We start from the raw sequence: 25231 nt of genomic DNA, 5'->3' as shown, positions 1-25231 counted from the left end.
CCTTGTCTGGTTTTGGTATCAAGGTGATGGTGGCCTCGTAGAAGGAGTTTGGGAGTGTTCCTCCCTCTGCTATATTTTGGAAGAGTTTGAGAAGGATAGGTGTTAGCTCTTCTCTAAATGTTTGATAGAATTCGCCTGTGAAGCCATCTGGTCCTGGGCTTTTCTTTGTTGGAACATTTTTAATCACAGTTTCAATTTCAGTGCTTGTGATTGGTCTGTTCATATTTTCTATTTCTTCCTGATTCAGTCTTGGCAGGTTGTGCATTTCCAAGAATTTGTCCATTTCTTCCAGATTGTCCATTTTATTGGCATAGAGTTGCTTGTAGTAATCTCTCATGATCTCTTTTATTTCTGCAGTGTCAGTTGTTACCTCTCCTTTTTCATTTCTAATTCTATTGATTTGAGTCTTCTCCCTTTTTTTCTTGATGAGTCTGGCTAGTGGTTTATCTATTTTGTTTATCTTCTCAAAGAACCAGCTTTTAGTTTTATTGATCTTTGCTATTGTTTCCTTCATTTCTTTTTCATTTATTTCTGATCTGATTTTTATGATTTCTTTCCTTCTGCTAGCTTTGGGGTTTTTTTGTTCTTCTTTCTCTAATTGCTTGAGGTGCAAGGTTAGGTTGTTTATTCGAGATGTTTCCTGCTTCTTAAGGTGGGCTTGTATTGCTATCAACTTCCCCCTTAGAACTGCTTTTGCTGCATCCCACAGGTTTTGGGTCATTGTGTCTCCATTGTCGTTTGTTTCTAGGTATTTTTTGATTTCCTCTTTGATTTCTTCAGTGGTCACTTCATTATTAAGTAGTGTATTGTTTAGCCTCCATGTGTTTGTATTTTTTACAGATCTTTTCCTGTAATTGATATCTAGTCTCATGGCGTTGTGGTCAGAAAAGATACTTGATACAATTTCAATTTTCTTAAATTTACCAAGGCTTGATTTGTGACCCAAGATATGATCTATCCTGGAGAATGTTCCATGAGCACTTGAGAAAAATGTGTATTCTGTTGTTTTTGGATGGAATGTCCTATAAATATCAATTAACTCCATCTCGTTTAATGTATCATTTAAAGCTTGTGTTTCCTTATTTATTTTCATTTTGGATGATCTGTCCATTGGTGAAAGTGGGGTGTTAAAGTCCCCTACTATGAATGTGTTACTGTTGATTTCCCCTTTTATGGTTGTCAGTATTTGCCTTATGTATTGAGGTGCACCTAAGTTGGGTGCATAAATATTTACAATTGTTATATCTTCCTCTTGGATCGATCCCTTGATCATTATGTAGTGTCCTTCTTTGTCTCTTCTAATAGTCTTTGTTTTAAAGTCTATTTTGTCTGATATGAGAATTGCTACTCCAGCTTTCTTTTGGTTTCCATTTGCATGAAATACCTTTTTCCATCCCCTTACTTTCAGTCTGTATGTGTCTCTAGGTCTGAAGTGGGTCTCTTGTAGACAGCAAATATATGGGTCTTGTTTTTGTATCCATTCAGCCAATCTGTGTCTTTTGGTGGGAGCATTTAGTCCATTTACATTTAAGGTAATTATCGATATGTGTGTTCCTATTCCCATTTTCTTAATTGTTTTGGGTTCATTATTGTAGGTCCTTTCCTTCTTTTGTGTTTCTTGCCTAGAGAAGTTCCTTTAGCAGTTGTTGTAGAGCTGGTTTGGTGGTGCTGAACTCTCTCAGCTTTTGCTTGTCTGTAAAGGTTTTAATTTCTCCATCAAATCTGAATGAGATCCTTACTGGGTAAAGTAATCTTGGTTGCAGGTTTTTCTCCTTCAACACTTTCAATATGTCCTGCCACTCCCTTCTGGCTTGCAGAGTTTCTGCTGAAAGATCAGCTGTTAACCTTATGGGGATTCCCTTGTGTGTTATTTGTTGTTTTTCCCTTGCTGCTTTTAATATGTTTTCTTTGTATTTAATTTTTGACAGTTTGATTAATATGTGTCTTGGCGTATTTCTCCTTGGATTTTTCCTGTATGGGACTCTCTGTGCTTCCTGGACTTGATTAACTATTTCTTTTCCCATATTAGGGAAGTTTTCAACTATAATCTCTTCAAATATTTTCTCAGTCCCTTTCTTTTTCTCTTCTTCTTCTGGAACCCCTATAATTCGAATGTTGGTGCGTTTAATGTTGTCCCAGAGGTCTCTGAGACTGTCCTCAGTTCTTTTCATTCTTTTTTCTTTTTTCTGCTCTGCAGTAGTTATTTCCACTATTTTATCTTCCAGGTCACTTATCCGTTCTTCTGCCTCAGTTATTCTGCTATTGATCCCATCTAGAGTACTTTTAATTTCATTTATTGTGTTGTTCATCGTTGCTTGTTTCATCTTTAGTTCTTCTAGGTCCTTGTTAACTGATTCTTGTAATTTGTCCATTCTATTGTCCATTCTATCTCCAAGGTTTCGGATCAACCTTACTATCATTATTCTGAATTCTTTTTCAGGTAGACTGCCTATTTCCTCTTCATTTGTTAGGTCTGGTGGGTTTTTATCTTGCTCCTTCATCTGCTGTGTGTTTTTCTGTCTTTTCATTTTGCTTATCTTACTGTGTTTGGGGTCTCCTTTTTTGCAGGCTGAAGGTTCGTAGTTCCTGTTGTTTTTTGTGTCTGTCCCCAGTGGCTAAGGTTGGTTCAGTGGGTTGTGTAGGCTTCCTGGTGGAGGGTACTAGTGCCTGTGTTCTGGTGGATGAGGCTGGATCTTGTCTTTCTGGTGGGCAGGTCCACGTCTGGTGGTGTGTTTTGGGGTGTCTGTAGACTTACTATGATTTTGGGCAGCCTCTCTGCTAATGGGTGGGGTTGTGTTCCTGTCTTGCTAGTTGTTTGGCATAGGATGTCCAGCACTGTAGCTTGCTGGTCGTTGAGTGAAGCTGGATGCTGGCGTTGAGATGGAGATCTCTCGGAGATTTTTGCTGTTTGATATTATGTGCAGCTGGGAGGCCTCTTGTGGACCAGTGTCCTGAAGTTGGCTCTCCCACCTCAGAGGCACAGCACTGACTCCTGGCTGCAGCACCAAGAGCCTTTCATCCACAGGGCTCCTTAATTTGGGATGATTCGTTGTCTATTCAGGTATTCCACAGATGCAGGGTATATCAAGTTGACTGTGGAGCTTTAATCCGCTGCTTCTGAGGCTGCTGGGAGAGATTTCCCTTTCTCTTCTTTGTTCTGACAGTTCCCAGGGGTTCAGCTTTGGATTTGGCCCCGCCTGTGCGTGTAGGTCGCCGGAGGGCGTCTGTTCTTTGCTCAGACAGGACGGGGTTAAAGGAGCCGCTGATTCGGAGGCTCTGGCTCACCCAGGCCGGGGGGTAGGGAGGGTCACGGAGTGCGGGGCCGGGCCTGCAGCGGCAGAGGCCGGCGTGACGCTGCAGCCTGAGGGCGCCGTGCGCTCTCCCGGGGGAGCCGTCCCTGGATCCCGGGACCCTGGCAGTGGCAGGCTGCACAGGCTCCCCGGAAGGGCGTGTGGCCAGTGACCTGCGCTCGCACACAGGCCTCCCGGCGGCAGCAGCAGCGGCCTCAGCGTCCCATGTCCGTCTCTGGGCTCCGCAATCCCAGCCGCGGCTCGCGCCCGTCCCTGGAGCCCTCTCAAGCAGCGCTCTCAATCCCCTCTCCTCGCGCACCAGGAAACAAAGAGGGACGTAAAAGTCTCTTGCCTCTTCGGCAGGTCCAGACCCCTCCCCGGACTCTCTCCCGGCCAGCCGCGGCGCACCAACGCCCTGCAGGCTGTGTTCACGCCGCCAACCTCAGTCCTCTCCCGGCGCTCTGACAAAAGCCGGAGCCTCAGCTCCCAGTCCCGCCCGCCCCGGCGGGCGAGCAGACAAGCCTCTCGGCTGGTGAGTGCCGGTCGGCCCGATCCTCTGCGCTGGAATCTGCCCGCTTTGCCCTCCGCACCCCTGTTGCTGTGTTCTCCTCCGCGGCTCCCAAGCTCCCCCACTCCGCCTCCCGAAGTCTCCAACCGCGAAGGGGCTTCCTAGTGTGTGGACACTTTTCCTCCTTCACAGCTCTCTCCCGCTGGTGCAGGACCCGTCCCTATCCTTTTGTCTCTGTTTAGTTTTTTCTTTTGCCCTAACCAGGTACGTGGGGGGTTCCTTGCCTTTTGGGAGGTCTGAGGTCTTCTGCCAGCGTTCAGTAGGTGCTCCGGAGGAGTTGTTCCACGCGTAGATGTACTTCTGGTGTATCTGTGGAGAGGAAGGTGATCTCCGCGTCTTACTCTTCCGCCATCTTCCCGGAAGTCCGATAATAGCTTTTTAACATCTTTATTGGAGTATAATTGCTTTACAGTGGTGTGTTAGTTTCTGCTTTATAACAAAGTGAATCAGTTATACATATACATATGTTCCCATATCTCTTCCCTCTTGCGTCTCCCTCCCTCCCACCCTCCCTATCCCACCCCTCCAGGCGGTCACAAAGCACCGAGCTGATCTCCCTGTGCTATGCGGCTGCTTCCCACTAGCTATCTATCTTACATTTGGTAGTGTATATATGTCCATGCCACTGTCTCACTTCAACCCAGCTTACCCTTCCCCCTCCCCGTATCCTCAAGTCCCTTCTCTACGTCTGTGTCTTTATTCCTGTCCTGCCCCTAGGTTCTTCAGAACCATTTTTTTGATGATAGTTTTTCAACCTAATGGTTTGAGGGATCCAGTTAGGAGTTATCATATTATCAGAAGTCTATTAATGTTGACAATAACTATCCTAGAGGATGAAAAAATAAGCACAATTTCTAATACTTTAGGGGATACGAATAGGAGGAAGAAGTGGGGAGACGAGAAATTCAACATAAGCGCCCTGACACAAAGTGATCTTCAGATAAAGAAGTCATTAGATTTAGACCAGAAATCTCCACACAAGGCACCAGGGGAGACATTTGCTAATTAATTGTGTGTGGATATTAGTCAGCACATAATGACAGAATATTGAGGCAGCACATTTAATTTCTTTTAAAAACGACTAGTGGAGAGTATGACTCTGGGAACTTTCTGGTTTTCATCTAGTTTGGAGGGCTAGGATGGTGTCAGAACTCTCGCCGAAGCCCTAACCCACTGCCAAAGCAGACACCGAAATGGCTCTTCACGTTGACCATCCAGGTAGTTTGTGCCACTCTACCCAAAGGGACACAGTCAGTGCCACTGTCTGTGTTACTCATTTCTCTCCAGTGAACTCTGGATGTGTACTATTCTCCTGGCTCCAGCATTGCTAGCCTTCTCATTTGTAATATGGATGGTAAGTCATTTCATCAAGAACAGATGATGACATTAACCAGGAAACAGAAACTTCCCTGAAGACAGGAATCAACCCAACATTCCCAACTTCCAGAACAGCATTCCAAACACCACACTTGGCCCTTTTAACCTATTAACTCCATTATTAATCAGCTGAGGCTAGGCCTAATTTCTTTCCATAATAGGGTCTAGTTGAAATTTTATGGTTGTGGAAATAATAAAGCTTCTGATCCATTAACAGTTTTATTAACAGGTTTAAATGCAGACAGATTCAGACTATCTGTTATGAAGTCCATTTACAACCAAGTAATGATTTAATTATACCTTATTGAAAAAGTTTTCTTGGGCAGTAGGGCAATTTCAAAACCATCTTTATATATGTCAACCAATTTTTACCACATTAACATTCTGCTCAATAGATATATTTTTTGTTTCATTTAAAAATTTTAAATTTTACTTACAGTTTTAGAAAAGATTTTTAAAACCCACCCTTTTGTTGTTTTTGATATTCCCAACAGTCCTTTGCTATAAAAGTGTCCCTTATTTAATTTATCTGCCTGTTAAAAAATATAAATATTAGAGTAATTCCTTATTTTCTTTGTTAAATTCTTTTATTTTGAAGCTGATCGGGTTTTTAAAGTTCAAACTCAAAACAGCAGCTCTTCACTGCAGTTCTAGACTGGTGTCTGGCCAAATTCTTTTTCATTTTGTTTAGTTTTACTGTTTATGCATCAATAATTCTTATTTATGACAGCAGTAGAACATGACAATCAATATGTTTTGGCTGAAGGAGGGAAAGACGCCGCTATTAGGTGACCAAAATCATTCAGCTATTAGTTTATCCTCACAACCTCTCCAGAGCAGAAAATAATATTCCTTTTAAGAAATTTTTCTTGGTCTCCAAAGAAGACATACAGATGGCCGTGGCACGTGAAAAGCTGCTCAACATCATTAATTATTAGAGAAATGCAAATCAAAACTACAATGAGGTATCACCTCACACCAGTTAGAATGGGCATCATCAGAAAATCTACAAACAATAAATGCTGGAGAGGGTGTGCCGAAAAGGGAACCCTCTTGCACTGTTGGGGGGAATGTAAATTGATACAGCCTCTATGGAGAACAGTATGGAGGTTCCTTAAAAAACTAAAGACAGAATTACCATATGACCCAGCAATTCCACTACTGGGCATATACCCTGAGAAAACCATAATTCAAAAAGACACATGCACCCCAATGTGCATTGCAGCACTATTTACAATGGCCAGGTCATGGAAGCAACCTAAATGCCCATCGACAGATGAATGGATAAAGAAGATGTGGTACATGTATACAATGGAATAGTACTCAACCATAAAAAGCAACAAAATTGGGTCATTTGTAGAGACGTGGATAGATCTGGAGACTGTCATACAGAGTGAAGTAAGTCAGAAAGGGAAAAACAAATATTGTATATTAACGCATATATGTGGAATCTGGAAAAATGGTACAGATGAACCAGTTTGCAAGGCAGAAATAGAGACACAGATGTAGAGAACAAACGTATGGACACCAAGGGGGGAAAGTGGGGTGGTGGTGGTGGTGGGATGAATTGGGAGATTGGGATTGACATGTATACATTAATATGTATCAAATGGATAGCTAATAACAACCTGCTGTATAAAAAGAAATAAACAAACAAATAAATAAAATTTAGGAAGTTAAAAAAAAAAAAGAAATTACCCAGCCCATAAAAACTAACCACCCTGTAACCTGGGGCCTTTTGACTTCTGAGATGGCCCACACTCTGTCTGTGGAGTATGTTTCTCTCTAAATAAATCCACTTCTTACCTAAAAAAAAAAAAGAAATTTGTCTTAGGTCTTTACACCCCACCCCCCAGGAGAAATGGAAGTGTGGATTCAGGACAAAAAGCATAACTAATTCTATAAGGAAATCACTGAGCATTTGATCTTTGATTAGTCCATCAAAAAGATATAAGATCTTTGCTACACCAACTCATTTGTAGGTTATAAATTATCATCTATACAGCTGCCAACAAGCAGTGATTTACAGGTGGTCTATGGTGTTTCTTATAGTCAGTGATGTCGTCTAAAGTAACAGTCTGAGGTCTAAGAGGGATAGGCCTGGGGAGACAAAAGCAACCACAGTTTAGAGCAAGAATCATTAGTAAACTGATTCTTTTTCATTCCCAGATAAATAATTGTTGGTTCACTCCCACTGAACACTAATCTTAATCAGTTCTGTGTCTACCAGATGGCACTAAAAATGATGAAAGATAATAAAGTATAAATATTAGATGCTGTAATACCTTAGAGCAAAAGCTAGTAAAAACTTAATTGCTTCTTGGTGGAGCAGGGGAGGACTGGAGAGTCAGATGATGACGAATGTCATCTGCAAGAGGGGAACTTGTTTTCATGACTGTGTTTTTGGAAATGCTTTTATAATGAGTTAATCATCAGCTTTATAACTGGATAAATTTGTGAGCTGTGCAAACTGGCATATTTTAGATTTTACACTAAAGACTATTGGGACATATCAATTTGTCTTAAGAATATAAAGGATAATATATTGTTTCCAACATGTTCATTGGTTTCTTTAAAGCCCAGTGGAGGACAGAGAGCCTGTGATAGCTTCCTCATAAAGGCAGTCTCCTGTGTATCATGATTAGAAGAGGTAGTATTTGCAAAGCACTCAGCATTGTGCCTGGAATATTAAGTGACTGCCATTAATTATTGTTATTATTGTGCTCCGTGGGGATGATCATATGAGTCTGTACCAACCTGCAGGCCTATGTGGTGTGATTGCAGAGGGGCTGGGAAGGGTCCCTGACCCTGCAAGTCCAGATTCACCCTTGGGACTTTGTGTTCTATTAAATGCAAATATCTCCTTAGAGGTCATTTATGCCTTAGCATGAATATGTTTATTAGAGCTCTTCAGAAGAGTAGTGTCAAGTCTAGGAAAAAAGAGTGAGTCTACAGCTCCTGGCAACTTTGAGGCTAAAGGCAGTGACACAAAACCGGACCCATTAGCACTTCCCCTGGTGCCTCACAGGGAACATTCTCCATGTTTCTCACATTATCAGCCTTCTGAACCAACTAAGATTCTGCCTGTGTTGCATGTTGGACCAACAGTCTCCCTTGATTTTCCAGGGAATTCTACAGGTCTTCCCTTTTCCTACAGCAAACATTAAAAAGGAACATGTAAGAGTGAATAGAAATTTCTTTGTGGGGTGTTTATAAATAGATGAAATAACAGGGCACCTCTCTGGGGAACAGGTGCCAATACTCCCTTGGTAATAACATCATCATTTTCTCTTACTTGGAGTGAAAGTCTTACTATGCAAAATAAACACTTCCAGAAAACCACTGTTGAAAAATTTAGCTGTCACTGGCCAACCCAACAATATGCCAGTGGTGGTAGCTGGTTGACCCTTTGAAAGACACCGAGAGTCCTGGCCTGGAGGAAATGGGCTATAAGGTCAATTTGGAGGAAGACAGAGAGCATGGCTGGTTCCCACGATCCCCAGGGAACAGTACAAAGGGGACAGGATATTAAATGAGGGCCTTGGTCCCTAAAGGAAAAGTGGGGAATTGGCGCCAGACATGAGTACAAAAGGTTTCTTTCTTTTTTTTTTTAACCTACATTTCCATTTGCCAGCTTGATATGTGTATAGGCACAGGGGACAGCATCACCCTAATGTTAAGGCTGACCTTTAGATTTAAAGACAATATCTACACACATCAATATTTATCACAGAGTCTAAGCATTTTTTCATCCTTGCCAGTGAAGGAAAAAATAAGGCATTCTTTTTAAAGCAAACATATCGCACAATATTACATTCTCATGCAGGATTTTATGGCCCATGAAATATATTATCTCATGCAGCAAAAGAAATAAAGTCAAGAATTGGCTGAAATGATTATAAAGATGGTAAAGGGAAAAGAAAACGTAAGGTAAGCAGGTGAATGTAAAAGGATTCATGAGAAAAAAGACCCTCAAAACAAAAAGCCCTCTTCAGCATATTGACATGATATGATACCGAATTATCAACTAAGTCCACCATGATTTTGATATGGGTTTGGGAGAATTTAAAATAAAAAAGAAACATACCAAAGCACATAAAGCATTCTTTATGCTCTTCTTACCTAGGAATGCTGCCATGTTCATAACTTGACTAAACACACAGCTTGCAGGAGGTTCATCACCTGCAATACTTGAAAAACAGGAAGTGTTTTATTATTACTGTAGTAAAATTGATAACTCTCTGCCATCGACTGAATGTCTGTGTCCCCTAAAAATTCATATGCTGAAATCCTAACCCCCAATGTGATGGCATTAGGAGGTGGGGCCTTTGGGAGGTGATTAGATCATGAGGGTGGAGCCCTGGTGAATGGGATTAGTGCCCTTATAAAAGGGACCCTAAAGAGTTCTCTTGCCCTCTTTCTGCCATGTGAGGACACAATGAGAGGATGGCAGTCTGCAACCTGGAAGAAGGCTCTCATCAGAACCTGACCATGCTAGCACCCTGATCTTGGACTTCCAGCCTCTAGAGATGTGAGAAATAAGTTTCTCATGTTTATAAGCCATCCAGTCTATGCTACTTTGCCTTAGTAGCCAGAACTAATACACCCTAAACTTTCCTAAGATCCAACAGATCAGAAGAGAATTATCAAGTTACCTTATATACGGTGCATGCTTCACACCAGGTTTCCTGGATAACAAAAGAAAACCCAGAAGCTCAGGTTAAAGCATGGTCACTTGCGCATAGCTTAACTTCATCAGTGGCAAAGTTTTTGTTAAATCTACTGATGAACAAAGAATTACCCAGAGATAAATTTACCTTTCAGCTGAGTTTAATGGGAAAATTTTGTCATCCTCCACAGCTATAAAGTATCTATGAAGAAAAAACAAAAAAATTTATAAAACAAAGAAATGTAAAAAAACCCAAGAATCGGGCTTCCCTGGTGGCGCAGTGGTTGAGAGTCCGCCTGCCGATGCAGGGGACGCAGGATTGTGCCCCGGTGCGGGAAGATCCCACATGCCGCGGAGCGGCTGGGCCCATGAGCCATGGCCGCTGAGCCTGCGCGTCCGGAGCCTGTGCTCCGCAACGGGAGAGGCCACAGCAGTGAGAGGCCTGCGTACTGCAACAAAAAAAACAAAACAAAAAACCCAAGAATCATTTGTTTCCCAGTTTTATTGGACTAACCACATTAAATCATATTCATTTTTTTCTAACTGGGACAATGTTGTTTTACTACAATGCTTTACCTATAGCTCACCTAGCCCTCTGAACCATAAATGTCATTAATAGTATTTCTGTAATTTTCAAAAGAAAATTAATGGCAATTAATTAATGGCAATCATTATAATCTGGAAACCGGGAAGCAAAGAAGTAAGACCATACAACTTTGGGCAAACTAAAATTAGGATTCAAAGTTTCTAATTTCTCAGGAATACGTGTCCACCTTTCTTAATGAACTGCAAGGAACTAAAATAATTTTCTAGAAGTAAACAGTACTTGAAATAAGCAAGTGTGGGAATGTTTTGTGATAAGCAAGACTTCTAATGTAATGATACCCATTTTATAAACATACCAGACCCAGTCACACACACCAAAAAACTGGACTATGAACGGGACTGTGAATGGAATCTTTATAGCATGTTAATGTCAAATTAGCAAATCTTGCAAATAATGAGTCCACATCACCAGTATTCTTCACCATCTGCTTTGCATAATTTATTACTTGCTCTTATTATCTACTTTGGGTGAAACAAGAAGGGAAGAGAAATGGGGAATTTAGCATGATTGAATTAGTAAACATTATTTTAAAGTATTTACAAATACATTCATATGAATATGAACAGTTGTCCCTCGGTATATGTGGGGGATTGGTCCCAGGACCAGCAGTGGACACCAGATGCTGTGGATAATCAAGTCCCATAGTCAGTTCCACATCCAAGGGTCCATATTCTCGAACTCAACCAACCATGGACCATACAGTACTGTAGTATTTATTGAAAAAAATCCACATATAAGTGGGCCCTCGCAGTTCAAACTCCTGTTGTTCAAGGGTCAACTGTAACCTACGCACATCCTCCTGTATACTTTCATCTCTAAGTTATTTATAATACCTAATAAAATATAAATAGTTGTAAATACAATGTAAATGCTATGTAAATAGTTGCCAGTGAGCAGCAAATTCAAGTTTTGCCTTTTGGAACTTTCTGGAATTTTTTTTCCTGAATAATTTTGATCTGCAGTTGGTTGACTCCAAGGATGTGCAGTCTGCAGATACAAAGGGGCAACCATACTATCAACACTTGACATTTTTATCTACATTGCACCTGAGTCCTTAAATAAGAGAATACTCACACTATCCACAATCCAGCTGAAGTAAATAAGGTAAATACAAGGGGTAAAAACATCCATATGCTGCATTTCTTCCCATCCATGCCTGTACCCCTGAAATAAAATGAACAGGTATTAATAACTAAGGCAAAAATTGATCTCACTCTTTCAAGATGGAAAAAAACCTGTTTCAAGAAAATAAAGTGCCCTAGTGACTTCCGCAGGTGACCTAACAAAGAGAAGGGTAAAGTGATTAAGTGGCACCTCTAAGGAAATATCACTGCTCATTATTTGGGGTTTTACAATTAACTTCAAAAAGTCACTTACTGGGTTTGAACCAGCGCTGCCACATTTCTGAGCACCTCTGCAATATCTGCTATCATGTGTTGAGACTCCCTGGCCCTTCCCAGTGCTGAGAACAGAGAGAGAACACAGCCTTCCCTTCCAGGCTGGTAATCTGCGAGGTCTCAGGAAGGTCTTAGTTCCCAGAACTGACGTACCTGATTAGGTAGATCTTTCAGATCAGGGGACAGACAACTTGACCTAATAATGTGTCTTTGAACAGACATGCTGTAGTGTAAACACCTACTTGGGTAGGGGTGTTAAATAAATTACAGAATCTAGGAGTCGAAACACATTAGAGCCACTTTCAATCAATTTAATTCAGTCTAATCCAATCTGATCCAGTTCACAGGTATTGACAACCTACTTGTGCCAGGTACTATACCAGGTAGTGGAAATACTGAGGTCTAATGAGTATAACTCATATGTAATAGTCTATGCAATATATAAAAGCTATTATCTGAGCCAGTGGTGCACGGCCGCCCAGTTTATACGATGTCGAAACGATGAACATTTTAAACAAATACAATATGACTTTTCAGTGTCTATTCATTTATTTATGTCCAGAAAATTGAGCTCATAATAAAGCTATCAATAATGCTAACAAAAATAATTCCACCAATAGCCAAGATGCAGAGGGAGTACAGAAAATAGGGCATGTAAACTGAGCATGTAAACCAATTTTTCTGGATCTGCCCCTTGAAATAGGGCGCTCTGAAAAGATGAGTAGAGCCAAAAGGGTTACACTGGAGTAAGAGTTAGGGGACCTAGTTCTCAACTTTTTCTTTGCCTGTAACTGACTCCGTAAGCCTGAGCCATTTACTTAAATCAGCAACACCATTTCCCCATCTTGCCGCATGAAGACTGAATTCTAAGAGAGGGAGAAGGGCATCAAAGACTGAAGCCTCACAAGGTGGTGGTACCTTGGAAATTAACCCAAGTTCAGTATCTTATATTTTTACAGTAACAGAATGCTCCCATATACCCAGAATAATCAGCTGCAGAAGAACTCATGCCTATCAACCATTTTCACACTAGGCTGGTGAGTAAATCACAGTGTCAACTTAACTGACATACAGTGAAAACAGAACTGCCAAAAGGTTAAATATTCACATGGGCTTCCCTTTTAGGAATGTCTATATGGAAAATCAAAATTTTGAAGCAGGAAGTTAGAGTGAAGAGAGTTAATGAGATAATTCTAAGACCAAGGCATCAAGCACAATAGCCACTCACTAGCTGTGTGATCTAGTAAGTTATTTCACTAGCAAGTTATTTCATCTCTTAAGCCTTAGTTTAATGATGGAGATAACTTCTATTTTGTAGAGTTGTGCTGAGGATTAATGACAAGGCAGGTAAAGTACCTCACACATAAATACATGTTCTGTAAGTGGCATCCCTGCCAACTCTTAACTGCCAAGCAGATCAATACACCTGTTAGGACAAGGGCAGGCCCTCACGACAGCTTAACACTTTCTTCTCTGGGCTCCCGCTTTTCTAGAACAGGGCAGACTCCCTTCCTGATAGTATTAATAATAGTTTCTTTCTTCAGATGATGCTCCAAAAAATTAATTAATACCTTTTTCTTACACATATATTGAAGGCCCACCTTCTTAAGTTTCTACCCTCTGGTTATCATTAAGTATGCATTGCTTTTCTTACTTTGTTTTGGAAGCAGCTAAGGTGGCTAATGGCTACTCTCCTAAATTGTTTTATTTTATTTCATTTTTTATTTTTTATTTTTTTTGTGGTACACGGGCCTCTCACTGTTGTGGCCTCTTCCGTTGCGGAGCACAGGCTCCGGACACGCAGGCTCAGCGGCCATGGCTCACGGGCCCAGCCGCTCCGCGGCATGTGGGATCTTCCCGGACCGGGGCACGAACCCGTGTCCCCTGCATCGGCAGGCGGACTCTCAACCACTGCGCCACCAGGGAAGCCCTAAATTGTTTTATTTTTACTAGTTTAATTCTCATAGGGAAACCTTGTATACAAATTATGAGAAAACCATACTGTATCCCTTGCCTAATGATAGATGAAATTTCCCTTTTTTAACCTATGCCTTGGGAGGTGATAAGAGTAAGTCTATGGATAATTGTATTATTTAGCTTCTAATGGAACTATTTTGGTGCTTCCTCAGGAAGTTTACATTGGTTATGCTTTTTTTTTTTTTCCCTTAGAGAAAACTGCAAATTCATGGGCAGTTGTAAGAAAGAAAACAGAGAGATCCTATACATCCTTCACTCTGTCTTCCCATCTTGTATAACCACAGTACAATATCAACACCAAGATACTGACATTGATATAATCCTTTCACTTTATTCAGATTCCACCAGCTTTACATGCTCTCCTTTCTGTGTGTGTGTGTGTGTGTGTGTGTGTGTGTGCACGTGTATTTAGTTTATGCAATTTTACTACATTTGTAGATTCATGTGGCCACCACTACAGTCAAGGTACAGGACAGTTCCAACACCTCCAAGATCCCTAATGTTGCCCTTTTATAACCACACCCACTTCCCTCCCCTGCACCCTCCTTAATGATCTCTAGCACCCATTAATCTGTTCTCCATTTCTATAATTTTACTATTTCAAGAATGATATACAAATGGAATCATATAGTATGCAACCTTTAGGATTGACTTTTTTTCACTCATCATAATTCCCTGGAGACCATCTAAGGTTTGTGTTGATCAACAGTTTGGTACCTTTCATTTTTGTGTAGTATTCCGTGGTATGGATGGACCAAGTGTGTTGATTTACCTCTTACAAGGTATCTGGTTTGTTTCAAGATTTTGGCCATTGCAAATCAAGAAGCTATGAACATTAGTGTACAGGTTTTTGTGGGAACATAAGTTTTTTTAAATTGATTATTACTATTTTAAAAATATTTATTTATTTATTTAGGCTGCATTGGGTCTCCGCTACTGTGTGTGGGCTTTCTCTAGTTGTGCCGAGCAGAGGCTTCTCTTGTTGTGGAGCACAGGCTCTAGGCGCGTGGGCTTTAATAGTTGCTGCGCGTGGGCTCAGTAGTTGTGGCTTGCGGGCTCTAGAGCGCAGGCTCAGTAGTTGTGGCGCACGGGCCTCGTTTCTCCATGGCATGTGGGATCTTCCTGGACCAGGGATCGAACCCATGTCCCCTGCACTGGCAGGCAGATTCTTAACCACTGCGCCACCAGGGAAGTCTCGGAACATAAGTTTCTATTTCTCTGGAATAAACACCCAAGATTGCAATTGCTGGGTCATTTGCTAATACATGTTTAGTTTTTTTCTTTCAATCTCCATAGAGACTGTCAAAAATTGCCATTGCGGACTATATTTCAAGTCGTTATGGTGGTGGGGTACTGGGAAAAGTTTTCAGTTAGCAATAATCACGCCTTGGATAAACCTCATTGGCTACAATACTGCCACTGCGCAAAGCTAATACATGTTTAGTTTTTAAAGACTTGGTCAAACTGTTTGCAGAGCAGCTGTACCATTTTATTTTCCTACCAGCAATGTATGATTGATGCGGTTTCTTCACATCATTATCACTATCGATGATATCACTATTTGGTGTTATCATTAAATAATCAGTGTTAATTGGTGCTATCACAATTTTTTATGTTAGCCATTCTGAGAGTCATATAGTGATATCTCATTGTGGTTTTAATTTGCATTTCCCTGGTGGCTAGTGATATTAAACATCTTTTCCTGTGCTTATTTGCCATCTGTATGCTCTCTTCAGTGAAATGTCTATTCTTGTCTTTTACCCATTTTCAACTTGGATTTCTTTCTTTTTTTTTTTTTTACAGTTGAGAATAAAAAAACAGTTTGAGATTTCTTCATATATTCTAGATACTAGTCTGTTTTTGGACATGTAGTTTGCAATTTATTTTCTTCAAGTCTGTAGCATCTCTATCCTCTTATACAGGGTCTTTTTAAAAATTATTTTTGTGTATGTGTGATAAAATATACATAATGTAAAAATTTTACCATTTTAACCATCGTAAGTGTACAATTCAGTGGCATTAAGTACCTTCATATTGTTGTGCAACCATCACCACTATTCATCTCCAGAACCTTTTCATCTTCTCAAACTGAAACTCTATACCCGTTAAACAATAACTCTATTCCCTCCTCCCCCAGCCCCTGGTATCCACCATTCTACTCTCTATTTCTATGATTTTGACTACTCTAGCTACCTCATGTAAGTGGAATCATACAGTATTTGTCTTTCTGTGTCTGGCTTATTTCATTTATTATAAAGTTCTTGAGGTTCAACCATGATGTAGCATGTATCAGAACTTCATTTCTTTTCCTTTTTTAAAATTTTATTTATTTATTTAATTTATTTTTGGCTGTGTTGGGTCTTAGCTGCGGCATGCGGGATATTTGTTGAGGCATGCGGGATCTTTCTTTGCAGCGCGTGGGCTTCTCTCTAGTTGTGGCCTGCAGGTTTTCTCTTCTGTAGTTGAGGTGCACAAGCTCAGTAGTTGTGGTGTGCAGGCTTAGTTGCCCCGCAGCATGTGGGATCTTAGTTCCCTAACCAGGGATCAAACCCGTGTCCCCTGCATTGGAAGGCAGATTCTTTATCACTGGACCACAAGGGAAGTCCCAGAACTTCATTTCTTTTTGTTTTTAAATTAATTAATTTTACTTATTTATTTTTGGCTGCTTTGGTTCTTTGTTGCTGTGCACGGCTTTCTCTAGTTGCGGCGAGCGTGGGCTACTCTTCGTTGTGGTGCGCGGGCTTCTCATTGCGGTAGCTTCTCTTGTTGCGGAGCCCGGGCTCTAGGCACATGGGCTTCAGCAGTTGTGGCACACGGGCTCAGTAGTTGTGGCTCGTGGGCTCTAGAGCACAGGCTCAGTAATTGTGACGCATGGGCTTAGTTGCTCCATGGCATGTAGGATCTTCCCGGGCCAGGGCTCAAACCTGTGTCCCCTGCATTGGCAGGCAGATTCTTAACCACTGCGCCACCAGGGAAGCCCTTCATTTCTTTTTAAGGCTGAATAATATACCACTGTATGTATATGCCATATTTTGTTTACCCATTCATCTGTAAATGGACACTTGGCTTGTTTCCACCTTTTGGTTATTGTGAATAATGCTGCTATAAACATATGTATGACATACACAAATATCTATTCATGTTCCTGCTTTCAGTTCTTTTGAGTATATACCTAGGAATTAAATTGCTGGTACTTGGTGGTCATGTGGTAATTTTATGTTTAAGTTTTTGAGGAACCCCCATGGTAGCTGCGCCATTTTACATTCCCACCAGTGATGTACAAGGGTTCCAGTTTCTCCACATCCTCACCAACACTTGTTATTTTCAGGTTTCTTTTTCTTCTTTTTTATTTAAACAGGGATTGTGTCAGATTTTATTTATTTATTTATTTGGCCACACTGTGCAGCTTGTGGAATGTTAATTCCCTGACCAGGGAACTAACCAGGGATTGAACCCGGGCCTTTGGCAGTGAAAGCGTGGGGTCCTAACCACTGGACCACCAGGGAATTCCCTATTTTCTGGTTTCTTGATAGTATCCAGAACTATTTATTTAAAAGACTGTCTTTTTAAATTTTGATGAGTTCTAACTTACCAAGTTTTCCTTTTGTGGATCATGATTTTGATGTCAAGCCTAAGAACTCTTTGCCTAGCCCTTAATATCGAAGATTTCCTCCTGTATTTTTTTCCTAAAAGATGTATAATTTTACATTTAAATCTGTGATCTGGTTATGTCTTTTTAAACAATAGATTTCTATTGTCTTATTCAATTGTATTAGACCCTAGACCATTTATAAATCACTTTAACAAGGATCAGGAAATAGGTGATGAGCTAAGTCAGTCTTCTGACTTAGTAATAAGTAGTAAAGAAGATTCTTATAATGAAGAACATATATTTAAGCCATAATACACCCTACCATGCCAGGTTCTTTTGTCAACTGATGAGTATGAGGTTAAGAACAGAACAGTGAGGTGTATGTGTGTAGATGGGGGAAGTTCCCTTACTTACTTCACCTCCTTACCCACCTTTGAGTTATCATGGAGACCAGATAATCAAAGTAAAATGCTCTTTCAGGACCAGTTTCTGGTTTTGTTAACCTACCAATACCCCATCTGACATATCTTGATGCTTTTATTTCCTTCTCCCTCCCTGGTGGGACTGTGTTAACCAAAGAAGGGGACTCTGTTACATATACTTTTCTTGTCCAAAATAATCTATTTGTCTTTCCTTAGCGCATACCCAGCTGATAATGTAACCAAAGAACCTGCAATAGAAAAAACACTGATATACTCTCTACTTTCTGTGCTGGAGGAGGATTTCTGGAGATGCCAGGAGATGAATGTTTGATTTGGTTTGGTTCATAAGGTGTTCTGGCTTGACAAGTTCAGATGTTTAACTGGAAGTACTTCTAAAAGAAAAAAATGAATAGATCTATTCAATCAACTCTCTTCATTGCCTCAATGTTATCTAAGAATTAAAAGTTAAAACTGAGAGGTGGTTCTCTTTCTCCCATCCTTCCAGACACCATTAAAATAAACTGGCCCAATGCTTCCTATCACAGTAGAAAGTGTCACACAAACTTTACTTATATTTCCAAGCAAGGACAAGTTCCACTCTTCCCCTGAGCTGCATCAACATGGTACCTACCAGCTATGAGGATACATTTTTCCTTGCCTTTTTAAAGAAAGAGGGGAAGAAGGAAGGACTACTCCATACTCTTAAGATAGTTTTATCTGTGCATTCTGAATTATACTTTTTAAAATTTTTGTGTAATATTTACTCCATTGATATTAATCTTCCAATAATACCTCATAGGAAAAAACTTAGGATAATTGCTTCCATGTCCCAAATGGTAAACTATATCTGGAACAAGGTCACCTAATGCGTTTCTGACAAAAGGAGGAAAAGAGCCAGAATTGCATAAACCTTCTCGAAAGGGTTCTGGCATTTAGACTCAGTTTGGAAGACTCCCCTCCAAATGGTGTCATTTACCCAAATGATTTGCAAAGCTGTTATCCAGATGGTCAAATCCTCCTCGAATGCCAGTACTGCTAATCCCCTGTACATTTCTCTTGCATGTTCTTTTCTTCCAGTAAATAGCATTCTCAAAGTTTGAGCGATCTTCAGTCTCTTTCATGGAATCTGTGGTAGGAGTGGGACTGCACAGTGGGGACTGCTGAGCACTCAGAGTCAAAGGCTGAAAATCTCAATCTGCTCCCTGCTTCCCTGAGCGCTCCTTCTTCCTCAGAAAGAAAAATGAACTGTCAAACGTTTGCAGTGGCTCTGCTGTCGACACTTTTGTTCCTCTGTAAGTCTTCTAGCTTTAATGCTCAAGAGAAACACTTGGTCATTTGAAAATTTACAATCTCATGGAAAGAAACAAAGCGTTACTTAAGCCCACATTTGCTCAGCACCCAAGACTCCAACTACATGAACGTGATTTGAAAAACGTGATTTGACTCCAACTACATGAACGGGTCTTGATAAAATTGAGGTCATATATTCATAATTTTATCACCAAATTCCAAACAGATGATTCTTATAGTATAATCTAATGAAGCTACTCAAGTCAAAGAATATAGCATACTGTTACCAATAATAATCCTTGAAGACAAACTTTCCGTTCTTTCAGGTGGTGGTAAAACTCCTCCAAGCAACAAATGGAAAAAGAAAGCCCATTGGATCATCTTGATTTACAGATTTTAAAACTTTATTAATAAGAAACTACTTATGACAGTGAAATGTCTCAAAAGTTAAGATAATATCTTTTGGGGCTGGAAACGATTTGCTTGTTATGAATTGGAAGGATTTTGTATAACCTAGGGTAGTGGTGAGAGGCAGCTAGAGTTCATGGACTCAGAAGCCAGCTTACCAGGGCTTGGAATCCCAGCTCTGCCACTTATTATAGTGGTTGTGTGATCTCGGTTTTTCAGTCCTCTCTGTGCCTCAGTTTCTTCATCAGTAAAGTGGGAACAATAATAGTACCTACTCATCGGGTTTTTATGAGGGTTGAAAATACATTTAAGGCTCTGATAACAGTGCCTAACATTTGATGGCTTTTCAATAAGTCTTAACTATATGCCACTGCAAGTGATCTTCGGGGTCTTCAGTTATCTTTCTTAAAATTTTGTAATTTATCAGGAAATAAGCTCTCTACCAAAGCAATTTTTCATTCTGCTCCCAGGGCCAGCTGGCATGGAGCAGGAAAGATTAACGAGTCACCCACTAATGACCAGGATTGTTGCAGTGTCTATGGACCAAGAGCACCCTTGATTTTTTTTTAACCTTCTGGGAATCTCGAGTTATTTTCCACGTGTATCATAGACAAATGTGGAGAGCGTGAGTTATTTTGTAATTCATTTACAATTACAGATGGTAAAGACAAGGACTATTTGTTTTGTTTTGTTTCAGCCCTAAAATGTTTACAGGGTCTCAGATGTAAGTCAGCATAGAGATCTTCAATACAGCAAACTCAATATGCTGATGGTTAAAATTTTGCTTTCAAAATCCTAAGTTTGGGAAAGCATGATAGCTTGAGTGACTTGGTGTCATATAAAAATATATGACTTCCTTTAATCATACAGATATAAACAATACTATTCAAGCTATGAGGTCAATTTTGAGCCAAAATAATTTCCACAAGCACTGGAAAGAAACAATATACTAATTAATAACGGAATTCTTTAAAATATTACCATCTCCAAAGGAATATGATAGTTTCTATGTAGAACGAATGGTGACTGGTTTTTCTTCAATGGGCACTTGATTTCTAAAATCAATCGCTTTCATTCAGTCGACAAATGACTTATAGGGATCCATTCACGCTAGTGGCCCAAATGATTCTTTTTCTCAGAAATAGATGGAACATACTGTCCTCACACCATTCACGGAATAATCCCAGAAGGAAGTCCCTTCTTCCAGTATTTCAATTCAATATTAACCTCTTAGAATTTCTATGCCAAGATCCTCCTCAGAGTCCATTTATACCTTCAATAATAAAAATATTTCCCACATATGACAAATATAATTGCCAACTCAAAAATCATTTCTCCTCTTTTTCTTAGCTAACAGAATCTAGTTTTACCCAGCACAGCAATGTGTTCGGCCCAAGAGTATAAGTCATGGCCAGTATAAGTCAATTATAGCTATCTCATTTTCCTTAGACAAATATCTTTCCAGACTCCCTTGCACCTGGCCAATGAGATGAAACGGAAAGCCTCTTTTCTGCCCACTCTTCTCCTTTCCCCCTTGGGATGCTGTTGTGAAAGTATGATACCTAGTGCTATGGCAGCCATCATGTAACCATGAGACAACAAACACAAGGACCCAAAGCCAAAATACTAAGGATGGCAGAGTAGCAGATGGAAAGAACTGACTCCTTGATAATATCATTCATTAGACACTGTACTAAATTCCCGATATCACCAGCTCCCAAACTTCTTGTAATGTGAACCAATTAAGTCTTCATTGCTTTATTACTGTAGGTTGGTATAGCATCAAAATCTGCTCTCCCTTCTTCCATTATAACTGGGCAAGTGGCTGCTCAACTACACTATAATTAGCAGCCTCCCTTTCAAGTGAGTGTGGCCCTGTGTGTAAGTTCTGTCCAATGGAATGTAAGTGAAGGCTCTTACAATAAAAATATTGTATTATATAGGAAAAGGTATCTATTTTCTAGAGATGCACACTGATATTTGGGGATTAACTGTCATAGTGTCTAAAATTCACTTTTAAAAACTTCATCCATGGGGCGATGAAAGAATTTTAGAAATAGAGTGGTGATGGTTATAAAACATTGTCAATGTAATCACTGCCTCTGAATTATATACTTAAAAATGGTTAAAATGGTACATCTTATTTTATATATATTTTACCATAATAGAAAAATAATTTTAGAAACCTACATCATCAAAAAAAGATGTACCACATGACACTGATTAGGATGTCTATTATCAAAATCAAAACCAAAACCAAAAAAACCCCAGAAAATAACAAATGTTGGTGAGGATGGAGAGAAACTGGAACCTTTGTGTAGTATTGGCAGGAATGTAAAATAGGGCAGCTGCTATGGAAAACAGTGTGGTAGTTCCCCAAAAAATTAAACATAGAATTACCATACGGGCCAGTAACACATTTCTGGATACACACCCATAAGGACTGAAAGCAGAGACTCAGAGATATTTGCACACCCCTGTTCACAGCAGCATTTTTCAAGGTAGCTAAAAGGTGGAAGCAATCAGTGTCCATCAATGGATGGCTAAACAAAATGTGGTGTAAACATACAATGGAGTATTATTCAGCCTAAAGAGGAAGGAAATTCTGACATACTATACAACATGGACATTTTGAGGACATAATGCTAGGTGAAATAAGCCAGTCACAGAAGGACAAATACTGTGTGATTCCACTTATATGAGGTACCTAGAGTAATCAACTTTATTGAGTTGGAAAGTAGAATGGTGGTTGTTAGGGGCTGGGGGGAAAAGGGGATAGGGAGTTAGTGTTTAATGGCTACAGAGTTTGCAAGATGAGAAGAGTTCTGGAGATGGATGAAGGTGATGGTTGCAAAACAATGTGAAGGTACTTAATGCCACTAAATTATACACTTAAAATGGTAACTTTTATATGATATTTTACCACAATTTAAAAAAAAAGGACACAAGAAAAATGTCACAGAAGATCTAAACAGACATTTCTCCAAAGAAGACATACAGGCCAAAAGACACATGAAAACATACTTAAAAATCTAGAAGAACTAAAGAACAAACAGAGATGAACAACACAATAACTGAAATGAAAAATCACTAGAAGGGATCAATAACAGAATAACTGAAGCAGAAGAATGAATAAGTGAGCTCAAAGACAAAATGGTGGAAATAACTGCTAAGGAACAGGAAAAAGAAAAAAGAATGAAAAGAATTGAAGAAAATCTCAGAGACCTCTGGATAACACTAAACACACCAACATTCAAACTACAGGTGTCCCAGAAGAGGAAGAGAGAAAGAAAGGGTCTGAGAAAACATTTGAAGAGATTACAGTTGAAAACTTTCCTAACATGGGAAAGGAAATAGTCACCCAAGTCCAGGAAGCACAGAGAGTCCCATACAGGATAAACCCTAGGAAACAAACACCAAGACACATATTAATCAAACTAACAAAAATTAAATTCAAAGAAAAAATATTAAAAGCAGCAAGGGAAAAACCAAAAAGAACATACAAAGGAATCCCCATAAGGTTATCAGCTGATTTTTCAGCAGAAACTCTGCAGGCCAGAAGGGAGTGGCAGGATATACTTAAAGTGATGAAAGAGAAAAATCTACAGCCAAGCTTACTCTACCCGGCAAGGATCTCATTCAGATCTGATGGAGAAGTCAAAAGCTTTTCAGACAAACAAAAGCTAAGAGAAATTCATCACAACCAAACCAGATTTACAAGAAAGCTAAAGAAGTTCTCTAGGTGGGAAACAAAAGAGAAGAAAAAGACCCACAAAAACAAACACAAAATAATTAAGAAAATGGTAATAGGAACATATATACGATAATAACCTTGAATGTAAATGGATTAAATGCCCCAACCAAAAGACACAGACTGGCTGAATGGATACAAAAACAAGACCCATATATATGCTACCTACAAGAGACCCACTTCAGACCTAGGGACACGTACAGACTGAAAGTGAAGGGATGGAAAAAGATATTCCATGCAAATGGAAATCAAAAGAAAGCTGGAGTAGCAAGACTTGTATCAGATAAAACAGACTTTAAAATAAAGACCGTTACAAGAGACAAAGAAGGACACTACGTAATGATCAAAGGATCAATCCAAGAAGAAGATATAACAATTATAAATGTTTATGCATCCAACATAGGAGCACCTTAATACATAAGGCAACTGCTAACAACCATGAAAGGAGAAATCGACAGTAACACAATAATAGTAGGGGACTTTAACACCCCACTTACACCAATGGACAGATCATCCAAACAGAAAATAAATAAGGAAACACAAGCTTTAAATGACACAACAGACCAGATAGATCTAATTGATATTTATAGAACATTCCACCCAAAAGTGGCAGAATACACTTTCTTCTCAAGTGCACATGGAACATTCTCCAGGATAGATCACATCTTGGGTCACAAATCAAGCCTCAGAAAAATTAAGAAAATTGAAATTGTATCAAGCATCTTTTCTGACCACAATGCTATGAGACTAGAAATCAATTACAGGAAAAAATACTGTAGAAAACACAAATACATGGAGGCTAAACAGTGCGCTACTAAATAACCAAGAGATCACTGAAGAAATCAAAGAAGGAATTAAAAAATACATAGAAACAAATGACAATGAAAACATGACGACCCAAAACCTATGGGATGCAGCAAAAGCAGTTCTAAGAGGGAAGTATATAGCAATACAATCTCACCTCAAGAAACAAGAAAAATCTCAAATAAACAATCTAACCCTACACTTAAAACAACTAGAGAAAGAAGAACAAAGAAAACCCAAAGTAGAAGGAAAGAAATCATAAAGATCAGAGCAGAAGTAAATGAAATAGAAATGAAGAAAACAGTAGCAAAGATCAATAAAACTAAAAGCTGGTTCTTTGAGAGGATAAACAAAATTGATAAACCTTTAGCCAGACTCATCAAGAAAAAAAGGGAGAGGACGCAAAGCAATAAAACTAGAAATGAAAAAGGAGAAGTAACAACTGACACAGCAGAAATACAAAGGATTGTAAGAGACTACTACAAATAACTATACGCCAATAAAATGGGCAACCATGAAGAAATGGATAAATTCTTGGAAAGGTACAATTTTCTAAGACTGAACCAGGAAGAATTAGAAAATATAAACAGACTTATCACAAGTAATGAAATTGAAGCCATGATTAAAAAGCTCCCAACAAAGAAAAGCCCAGGACAAGATGGCTTCACAGGCAAACTCTATCAAACATTTAGAGAAGAGCTAACACCAATCCTTCTCAAACTCTTGTAAAAAACTGCAGAGGGAGAAACACTCCCAAATTCATTCTGTGAAGCCACCATCACCCTGATACCAAAACGAGAAAAAGATATCACAAAATAGAAAATCATAGACCAATATCACTGATGAACATAGATGCAAAAATCCTGAACAAAATACTAGCAAACAGAACCCAACAGCACATTAAAAGGATCGTACACCATGATCAAGTGGGATTTATCCTAGGGATGCAAGGATTCTTCAATATATGCAAATCAACCAATGTGATACACCACATTAACAAATTAAGTAATAAAAACCATATGATCATCTCAACAGATGCAGAAAAAGCTTTTGACAAAATGCAACACCCATTTATGATA

At 39.6% G+C, this 25231-nt stretch overlaps 1 protein-coding gene and 1 non-coding gene across 7 annotated transcripts in view; both read right to left on the bottom strand.

Moving 5' to 3' along the window:
* Window positions 1–25231, bottom strand: part of TMEM150C (transmembrane protein 150C) — an 81786-nt gene that overhangs the window by 11855 nt on the left and 44700 nt on the right. For all 6 annotated transcript variants that reach the window (XM_060147186.1, XM_060147189.1, XM_060147187.1 and 3 more), the window contains 4 exons: window positions 11586–11675; window positions 10053–10106; window positions 9891–9923; window positions 9358–9425 (listed from right to left, as the gene is read on the bottom strand). In XM_060147186.1, coding sequence (XP_060003169.1) covers window positions 9358–9425; window positions 9891–9923; window positions 10053–10106; window positions 11586–11665 — 235 coding nt within the window. In that variant the 5' untranslated portion in view covers window positions 11666–11675. The remainder of the gene's footprint in view (window positions 1–9357; window positions 9426–9890; window positions 9924–10052; window positions 10107–11585; window positions 11676–25231) is intronic.
* LOC132520132 (U4 spliceosomal RNA) lies at window positions 15173–15316 on the bottom strand. The gene has a single exon (XR_009540494.1). It is a non-coding gene; the product is annotated as a U4 spliceosomal RNA (small nuclear RNA).

This window comes from Lagenorhynchus albirostris, chromosome 4 (genome assembly GCF_949774975.1).
Source record: "Lagenorhynchus albirostris chromosome 4, mLagAlb1.1, whole genome shotgun sequence".
Taxonomy (NCBI): Eukaryota; Metazoa; Chordata; class Mammalia; order Artiodactyla; family Delphinidae; genus Lagenorhynchus; species Lagenorhynchus albirostris.
Note: the sequence above shows the minus strand (reverse complement) of the source record. Positions and strands in the feature narration are given on the sequence as shown.